Here is a 10,290-nt window from a genome sequence, read left to right as displayed (position 1 = left end):
GGAGCTACTGTATATTGGAACCAAAAACATGTTTGGAACTGTATATTCATTGGAAAACTTTAGGACTGTTTGTGTCATGTTTGTCCTCCTACAGAAACCATTTCATTTTACATTATGAACATTTTTGAAAAAGCACAAGGGAGCCACTAGGGAGAGCCAAAGAGCCGCATGGCACCTGTTGCCAACCCCGGTCTAGGAGTTAAGTAAAAGCACAATCATCACCGCAACCCAGGTTTAATTCCCAACGCATATAATGTTTTGCGATTTTAATATGAAATGGTAATCAATCGATCAAATATGGTAGTAGACTGTGAAACTTCGGGTAATAACACACACATACAAATACTTATATGCATTTCCAAACTTATCCAACAAATTTTTGGAGTAAAGACGCTTCCCTACTTACGAACAACGTACGTATGTTTAAGGTTTATATAAATATGTTTAAGGCTTGTATAAGTAACCTGTATTGTTTTGTACTAAAAAATAAACATTTTATAAAATAATATGTTTTATAAAGATATATAAAGTTCGGGTTAACTTACTTTTGGAAGATGAGCTTCAAGAGTTAGGCAACTTCCGGCTCCGTTGTAGAAAGTTGCGGAAAAAAAGCGATCCAACCATTTTCTCAACCGCATCAAGTTTTCTTAATCAAGCTTTCTTAAAAATGGCTCACCTCTTCTTCACACTTTACATCAACCAAGTTGAATGGATACACGAGATATTAAACTCTAAAAATGTCAAAGTTGGAGATACAGTGAAGTATGTGTTACACACGAACTAGGAAGAGGAAGCAGATTTCTTCTTCGGGTCGGATGCTGGGTGAGATCTCACAGCGCCACACGGCGGTAGCGGCGGAAAGAACCACTACAGTACTGCCCTGAACTGAGAAAAAGGTGCACAATACAAAATCTAACCTACAGCAATCTGCAGATATTTTTCAACATCCCCAAAAAATGTTCGTATCTACTGTTTTTCGTGCTCGAATGTTCATAAGTAGAGAAGCGTCTCTAATAGGCACATGAAGTTTTAAGCCACTCATTCAAATGACCAAATTGCCAATCTGAAAATTGTAGGTGCGCCTAATAGTCCATAAAATACGGTAGTTTTACAAGAAATTGAGATTTACTTTGAGTAATGGATTATTATTCACCCAGCCATGTGTGAAAGCTTTTTTATTTTAATGCCTTGTAAACACTCTTTCTCACAGGAGGCGTTCTACTGCATCCATCACAGGGCAAATCGTTTCCTCCCACCACTCAAACTGCTTCCGCTGTGAATGTTTGGCTGGAGCTCTTCTGTGGGACAGAGCTGGTGAAGCCCCTATTTGCACATACACAACACAAGTGCCCCCCCCCCACCCTTTCTTTTTCCTCTGCAATGCTGGACTGCCTCCTCCCTCAAAGATCCAACATGCCAAGTGTCCGTCTTGCCAGTGACGAGAGCCGCCATGCGTCCAGGAAAGTGACAGCGCAGGTAAATCTGGGAGCCAGTTAAAAACCAAAGCAGAATACTAATTGTTGTCGAGGTGGGCAAGGGGGGTTCTACAAAGGGTTTTTCTTGGAACAATAAATGACTAGGCTGCATCTTAACCTGGTTCATAAATAATAACTCAAAATCATTCGTAGATTATAAAATCAACCATATTCTTCATTAAAATAACAATGGTCTGGTTCACATGTAACTTAACATAATAACATTGACATAATAACATATTAAGATAATAGTCTGTGGATTGCAATAATCTGGTCTGTGCAGCCCTTTGAGACTCCTTGTGATTAAGGGCTATACAAATAAACATGACTTGACTTGGCTTAAGCAAAAACTTAAGTAAAACTAAATGTTAATAATTTTCCAAATATTGTTTTTGTTCTGTTGTTAGACAATTGTGCACATGTTAAGTACCAGTTGTCTTATTTCCAAAATAGAAAATATAGTAAAGTAATAAAATAATGCTGAAAATAAGGCAGCACGGCGGTGCAGTGGTTAGCGCTTGTGCGGCACAGTTCATGTCATGGGAACCTGTCGTGGGTTCAAATCCAGCTCCAGACTTCCTGTACGGAGTTTGTATGTTCTCCCCGAGCTTGCGTGGGTTTCCTCCGGGCACTCCTCCCACGTTCCAAAAACATGCATTTCAGGTGAATTGGCCGGTCCAAATTGTCCCTGGGTGTGAATGAGCGAATGAGTTGTCTGTCCCTGTGTGCCCTGCGATTGGCTGGCAACTAGTTCAGGGAGTCCCCTGCCCACTGCCCGGAGATGGCTGGGATGGGCTCCAGCCCCCCGCGACCCTAATGAAGATAAGCGGTACGACTAATGAGATGAGATGAGATGCTGAAAATAAGCCAAAATCTATATAAATAAACATTCTCAAAAATTGGAAAATAAGTTTTTTGTTTAAATGGTTCAAGGCCCATAACATTTACACAAAGGTGTTTATTTTACATTTATTTTATTTGCTTTATATTTTAACTTCTGGTGAAAGACCAAGCTTGACAATTTTAAAAGAAAATGATTAAATAATAAAAGTTAAAGTGTATTCATACATTTAAATTTGATTATTTTGATTTTTTTTTAATGTATTTTGTACAGGCAGTATGCCACGAAATCCACAGTATGTGTTGCCTTCCTTATAAGGATTATAGGTCAACTCACATTTATTTGTATAGCCCTTAATCACAGAAATGTCTGCTCAGGTTACAATTACACCACCCACTGATCTTAAACCAACATAAAGCTTTTAATTTTTTGGGTTGCTCCAAAAATATGTTTGTTTGTTTTTGGTCCAATATGACTGTTTCACCATTATGGGTGGCAAGACTGAATATGTGCTGCATTCCTGCAGTCACACTTGACACATATTCCCTGCCTGATTTCATGCACAACAGCAGAACGGATTAAAGTCAACCGCAAGTTCAAATGTTTACAAAAACGAACAGACTGTCCGTAAAGGAAACAAATAAACAATATATCATGTATTCATGTAAACTGAGATTAATCAAGAGAGTACCCTTAGAGCCTCTAATAAACATTTTCAATCTCCGGGCACAGCTGCATAAAGTCGTAATTGTTGGCAGACGTGCAAGCTACTCACGAACACAAATTGTGGCCAGCAGTCGGACGGCGGCATAAGGTGGTAGGCAATCTTGGAAGGCGGGCTGCAGCACGTAGTTGGCAAAGGTTAGAGCGATGACAGCTAGCGTGGTGGGATACATGATGAGCACGGCGCTCCATAGCAACAGGAAGCTGAGGCAGGCAAAACAAAATGCATTTAGAAACACCATCGTGTGAGAAAACAAAAACAGCATCCTAGACTTTAGGTCTGCAAAAGAGAAAGCAAGTCAAAATTATAGATACACCAAAACGCTTTAGAATGAACCCATAATGGCTCTATTTTTTATATCTATTTTAAAAATTAGACTCTTATTTTTTAACTCTTAGATTTTTCTCCATGGCCGTCACAAGCACAAACAAGACCCCAAGTTTGTAAAAAAAAATATATATATTGCCTATTTATAGAAAAATGTACACTACTGTTTTATTTCTAGATTTATTGTCGATAAATCTTGCTTCCATTGCATTATTGTTCTAATGCAGTTACATCTTTTAGCCAGTCTCCAATCCCATTATTCTTAATAATAAGTCTTTTACAACATATTTATCCTGGAGTACCTCGGCAAATCTTTGTGAAAACAATGTTTAATACCTTGTTCTATTATTTTTTTAATTCAATATTTTATTAACCCAATAAAGTTGTTACGATTGACATTGAAGACATTTTGAATTCTATTTTTTAACAGTTTTTTTTAATTAACTGATCATTTATTGATATAACTCACAAATTGATGGATTACTGTTTTGGTGTTTTCAATCCTCACATTAGAGAATGCTAATTAAAGTAAATAGTAAAATTACTTGTAGTGAGAAAAAAAAAAAAAAATGTCAGGCTGAAAATAGCACCAATCCTCAATTATTACCAATAAAATAGGATGGGGTGACATGACAAAAAAATATAATATAATTCTACCAGCCATTTTGGACAATTAAGATTTTATACAATAAATCCCAATTGAAAAGCATTTACTTAAATGTGCTTTAATTGTTTTCTTTAGAATGACCTAGTAAAAAATGTCAGACGTACAGTGGTTTAAATGGAAAGTTGTGATTTTTATTATTTTTAAACAATAAACCTCAATTGACAAATGTGTACCTCTATTTAAAGCTTTAATTGATTGAAAAATAAACCTTCAGACAAGGATAAATCAGTTTGAATTAGTTTTAACAAGAAGTTAACAGGAAAAAAAGGCTAACTATAGCTTGTGGCTTACGTTCTTATATACAACAATTAACCATTTACGAGTTATTGTTTGACATCAAGCATCATTGTTAAATAAATTAAATGAAACTGCTAAATTAATTAATTTCACAATGAAACTATCTATTTATCCTGATAAATCCTGATAATATAATCATGATAAAATGTGAACATTTATAGGTGGAAAATTATATACAGTAATTCAAAATATAAATGTCACACTTTTTTTGCCTTTGGTAAAACATCTATAAATTAAAATTATTTTGTATTTGTGTGAAGTCAAACAAAATGAATATGGCTCGTCATAATATTTACAGTATTCCCTCAATTTTTGCCGTTAATCCGTTCCGTAACCACCCGTATTAAGTATTTATAATCAGTATATGTACTTGTGACATGAATGAAATCATCTTTTAATTAATTTCCAGAGTTAAATATGTGATTTATTTAGATTGTTCCAAACACCGCACATGAAACAGAAGGCAGTTTTATGATTGGTTTGAGTGTACTGGCACTTATAAAGTGATGCTGAAATCCAACCTAGTACACAAACATTTGCTGAAGTAATTTATGTTTAAAAATCCTTTATGCACTCGCGAAAATGGAATTGCAATATAGTTAGGAAACACTGTACTTTTTAGTTTCGCTAAATATTTTTGCTTAATGTGTTGCCGGTTACCTTGCCCCAAAATTGCTCATCACAATTCATAATTTGCTCTTCAAATTATGCATTTTTTAGCAAAATTAATTGACTACTTTTCATAGCGATTCCTCACCCAACGAGTCCACCAAAAATCTCGGTCACGTAAGAGTAGTCTCCTCCCGACTTGGGAATGGTCACGCCCAACTCGGCATAGCACATGGAACCCAGAACGCAGATTCCGCCTCCGCACACCCACACGATGAGCGAAAGTCCCACTGAGCCGGCATGCTCCAAGACGCCTTTGGGGGACACGAAGATGCCCGAGCCGATGATGTTGCCTGAGGGCGGGAAAAAGACAATTAAATTCCAAACCAAGTTTTTCAAAAAGTCACTTTACTGGGCCCTTCTATCCATTCATCCGTTATCTGCACCACTTATCCGCAGTAAGGTTGCGGGGTGCTGGAGCCCATCCCAGCTATCTTCGGGCAGTGGTCAGCAGACACCCTGAAGTGGTTGCCAGCCAGTCGCAGGGCACACAGAGACAGACAACTCACTCACTCATTCACACCTAGGGACAATTTGGAGTCACCAATTAATCTGACATGCATGATTTTGGAATGTGGGAGGAAGCCGGTGTGCCCTGAGGAAACCCACGCAAGTACGGGGAGAACATGCAAACTCGACACAGGAAGGTTTGATCCCATGACCTCAGAACTGTGCCGTGGACACACTAACCACTCAGCCACCTTGCCAAACTAGGGAGTTAGGCTGCACAGTATTGCAATTTTTATGCGATTTTCGATTTGAAAAGAAAAGTGCATTTTCTGTGCTAGGTTTTTTTGTGAGTACTTAATCATAGGGACATGCTTTAACCTTAAGAGAACAGCACCCTCTTCTGGGGAGCTTGTTAGGGTTGCTGTCTGCTGACACATGGTAGGTGAGTGGCATAGCAAGCTGCTTGCAAACTTTGCCTCTCCTCTATTGGCTAGTGTCGTTAAAATTTGTCTCCGATTGGACGGCGCTGTTAAAACTCAAACTGTGATAATTCTAGTTTCCCAAACACTGTATCATTTAAATAACAAAGGGGGGAAAAACACAAAAATGGAACTATAAGTCCTCAAAAAACACAGTATCTATGTTACATCGCATTATCGATTAGATTGAAGTTAATCGTGCAGCCTTATTGGGGATAACAAAAACAAGATATAACAGAATCTCCAGGCAGTGGGCAGGGGACACCCTGAACTGGTTGCCAGCCAATCGCAGGGCACACGGGGGACAGACAACTCACTTGCTCGCTCATTCACACCTAGGGACAATTTGGACCGGCCAATTCACCTGAAATGCATGTCTTTGGAACGTGGGAGGAAACCGGAGTGCCCGGAGGAAACCCACGCAAGCACGGGGAGAACATACAAACTCCGCACAGGAAGTCTGGGGCTGGATTTGAACCCATGACAGGTTCCCATGACATGAACTGTGCCGCACAAGCGCTAACCACTGCGCCGCCGTGCTGACCCCTTTCCTTCTTGTTGGCTGTAATTTGTGACTATTTTACAAAAAAAAACTCTCCTCTCACAACTAAATGAGCCTTAACAATCTGCAAGAGGGAGCCAAATTCAAAGCGGTTTATTTGTAGATATGGAACACAGGCACTGGCATTACTATTCTTTCATAGATTCTATCAAATCATCAAATGTCACACAGTAAAATAAAATGCGCTAAAGAATTGGCTTTTTTCTGGAAACAGGTTTTGGCAGCTTTGTTGAATTATGCCTTAAAATATATGTAATATATTTTTGTATCGTACAGATGATTGGGTGCAAATATTTTGTTTTGTCACTTATTTTATCATTATTTGTTCATGATGTTTTATATGCCCAAATGAAACAATAAATAGATTTAAAAACACAAATTAAAGTATTAAAGTAAACCACAAAAACTGGTTCATGGAAAAGTCACAAAGAACTATAAGGAATTATTACAATGTCCTGTTCTATGTTCGGGGTGGATTTTTGACGAGTTACACATCCACCAAGCCAAAACAAGTCCACAAAACCCATTGTTAGAAATGTATTAAGTACATGTTTATCAATTTACAGTGGTAAATTCGACTTCCATCCAAAAATGTGGGTAATTTTTGTTGCTGTGTGGCAACAACTAACGATTATTTTTTTAGTCAATAAATCGGCCAATTATTTTTTCGTTTAATAGATCAATCGAACTTTTAAAACACAGATTTCAAAAACCACATTTTTAGTTTCCTCTTTATTCTTATGTCAAAGTTTTGGATGGATAGAAAAATAAAGCACAAAACAACAAAATATTTGATGGTATAAAATAGAAAATCCAAGAGGTTTTAAATAGCTTAACGATAAACAAAAAACATACTGTCACAGACCAGGAACGGAGACGGGACCCAATTGCGTTCGTTTTACTCAGCTTTATTTAGAAAGAGGAAAGGGTTTGCACCCACGATCCGGTGATCGTCTGTCACGGGTAGCAGATCGCTGGGAACACGGAAGTAGCACTTCTGTGTCGAGCGAAGGCAATGTCGAGAGCGAGGAAAAAAAACAGGTCGATGGCCGGGACGGAGGAGCAAAAACGTAAATGGGTTCAGAAAGAGGTCGGCAGCGGGAATCAGACGTAAAACAGGGCAGGATAGAGTCAGGAGTCAAAAGAGTGGGCCTTGCGGGTAGCTAAGGTTCGCAGACGATCTGATGAATGTTGACAGGAAGGCGGGGGTTTAAAAAGAGGTCAACAGCCAATCAGGGTACGCGGCTGTGGGCGCCAACGGAGCAGACTCAGGTGGGATATGTAAGGTACTTTTTCATAAAGTGCAAAATCAGAGGGGGGAGGGCGAGTACTTTGTTGGAGCTTTTTTTGTTTGTTAGTGGCTTTTTATTTATTACAATAATACAGTACCTGTACTTAAACATGTGCCCAAAGTGAGTATGCTGAAGCTGAAGCTTTTAAGTGCCTACCTCTATTCCATTTTTTTCCTTGCATGGAGGACATACTTAAAATCTAAACAAGAAAACAGTATAAAGGAACATTAGAAAACAAAGAAATTACATTTCAAACTTATAACAGTATTGCTAGTGATTTGTATTACATAAAACCCAAAGAAACTCTTGATATATTAATATTCTTTACTATTTACCGTACTGTATATTCAAAATGCATAAAGTAGATGATTTTTTTAAAACCATGTAAATAAGGGATATTTTCAAGGTCATGATCTAAATTGTTCCATAATGGCTTTTCAATATATATATTAGACATTGAAGTTCTGGATTCCCCCGAGATAATATCTGCTCTGTAGTGAAACAACTGTTGAATATTTGTTGCTTACTTGCTTTGTATACTAATAACAGGGATTTAAGGTTCAGTATATCTTCAAATTTTAACATTTTGAAGTATAACAAACAAGTTCAGGGTGTACCTTAAGTCGACTAGGATGGGCTCCAGCACCCCAGCAACCCTAGAGACGATAAGCGGGACAGAAAATGGATGGATGGATGGATGGATGGATTTTATCAACTGTTTGTATTTTCTTTATCCCCAGCGTTAAGCACAATCCTAATAAATGTATTCTATAATCGTATATTCTATATTGCTCTTATATATTTTCCAAATCTCTATACAATAACTTAGGTAAGGCAAATTAATGAACTGTATACTATGTGAAGGATTTTTTTGGGTCAAATATATGTCTTCATCTACTCATAACTGCAATGGCTGCTTTTTTTTTGTACATTGAATGTTTTATACAGCACTTTTAATTTGATTTCAGTATCTAAAATGCGCTATATAAATACATTTGTATTTGGTTTCAAATGACCTGGTGCATCTTAGGGCGCCTTATGCTGGAGCAAAGGGGTACTGCAAACATAGACTCTTATTCGCATTGTATTGACGTGCTGAGAGAAGCATAAACAAATGAGCTTAGTTGTCAGCAAAGCTTTTTATAATCGATTTTATCGATTGTTGTTGCAGCCTTAGCTGTGTTTGAATAAGTACTCTGAATTTGAACAAACCCGAGAACAACCGAGCGCATGGCCGAGTGAGATGAGCGGCCATCTTGGCTACCTTAGAGGGAGATTGTCTGACAATGCGTGTTGAGAATTTATGATTTTGTGCATCTTATTGCTCTTTTTTGTCCATGATAATGGATCCCTATAAAGTTTGTGATAGGGAAAAGAAACAAGGAAAACTGCGAGAATAACCACTCAGGTGAAAAAGGAAATTATTGCAAAAAAGAAAAAAAAATTGTTTATGAGGCGACGAAGTTGGCCATTTCAAACTGTGAAAATAAGGCAGAAAAAAACAAACTATGGACATAAAGTGAGAGAAAAAAGTAAGCAACGGAAAAGTGTAAGTGAAGCTTTGCTCACTCCCCGAAGATATTTGTGATGGGCTTTAGCACCCCCTGCAATCACCCTACTGAGGATAAGCGATGCAGATAATGGATGGATGGAAAGTGATGAAATGTACACCAGTACCAGTAAAACGGATTCGTTAACTTTTTAAGCAAGCAGGGGCTGGTTCAAGGAATTCAAAAACAAAGCTGGTATTCACCATGTAGCAAGGTGTATATTTAAGATCAAACAAAAAGGTTGGGTAATAAATCAAACTAGTATGATTAATTTTATCTCCTAAAACTGAACAATTCTCGAGAGGTTGAGAGTTATAATTCAAGAGTATGATTTGTATTCCTGAAAGCTCATGCTGAATATCAAACAGTAGTTTCTAAGAGTGGATTTTGAAAACTAAGTACTTATTAGGCACATACTAGAATTGTTTAATTTTTTGTGCAAGCTAAGAGTGTTAAATTTGCGTTAAAATCAGTTAAAATCCATTTTTTTGTTTGAAAAGTTTGTGCTGAATGTTTTTTTTATTAAACTTTCTTTAAAAATTATTAGGGGGGGTTCACGTTTAGATCAACTGATAAAATTGAGATTTTTTTTTGCAACATCATCCCTGCCTTTAATATAACTGACTTAAAATTTAACTGATGCAAGGGGAACTAACAAGTACACACAAAAAACTAACCAGCTAGTGGGTCGGATCAAACTTCATTTGCCAGGAGTTCCTCGGTCTAAATAGGAGTCGGAGAGCCATGTTTTGCTTCCAGCATAGTAATCGAGTTCACTCTAATTCCCAACCATTAGAGGGGTTCGATTTATTACAGTCCCTTTCTTTAGCTCCAAACCAACCCTTTTTCAAGCCCTTGGAAATCAAGTTCACCGTCACTAGCTCGACCTACTCTACACTTTTAGGTTTTATTTTCCGATCCCACCAGTCGCCCACCCGTACACTTTCTCACGCCCCG

General features: G+C 37.7%; 1 protein-coding gene across 1 annotated transcript in view; it reads right to left on the bottom strand.

Annotated features, from left to right (window-relative positions):
- Nucleotides 1-10,290, bottom strand: part of slc7a10a (solute carrier family 7 member 10a) — a 39,078-nt gene that overhangs the window by 16,023 nt on the left and 12,765 nt on the right. Inside the window, exons 2-3 of the mRNA XM_088333884.1 lie at nt 5,089-5,293; nt 3,092-3,243 (exon numbers count right to left, since the gene is read on the bottom strand). Coding sequence (XP_088190010.1) covers nt 3,092-3,243; nt 5,089-5,293 — 357 coding nt within the window. The remainder of the gene's footprint in view (nt 1-3,091; nt 3,244-5,088; nt 5,294-10,290) is intronic.

Source organism: Urocampus carinirostris, chromosome 4 (genome assembly GCF_059441175.1).
Source record: "Urocampus carinirostris isolate Australia breed hairy pipefish chromosome 4, RoL_Ucar_1.0, whole genome shotgun sequence".
In the NCBI taxonomy this organism is placed as follows: domain Eukaryota; kingdom Metazoa; phylum Chordata; class Actinopteri; order Syngnathiformes; family Syngnathidae; genus Urocampus; species Urocampus carinirostris.
The sequence above is the reverse complement of the archived record's forward strand: the minus strand, read 5'-3'. Positions and strand labels throughout refer to the sequence as shown.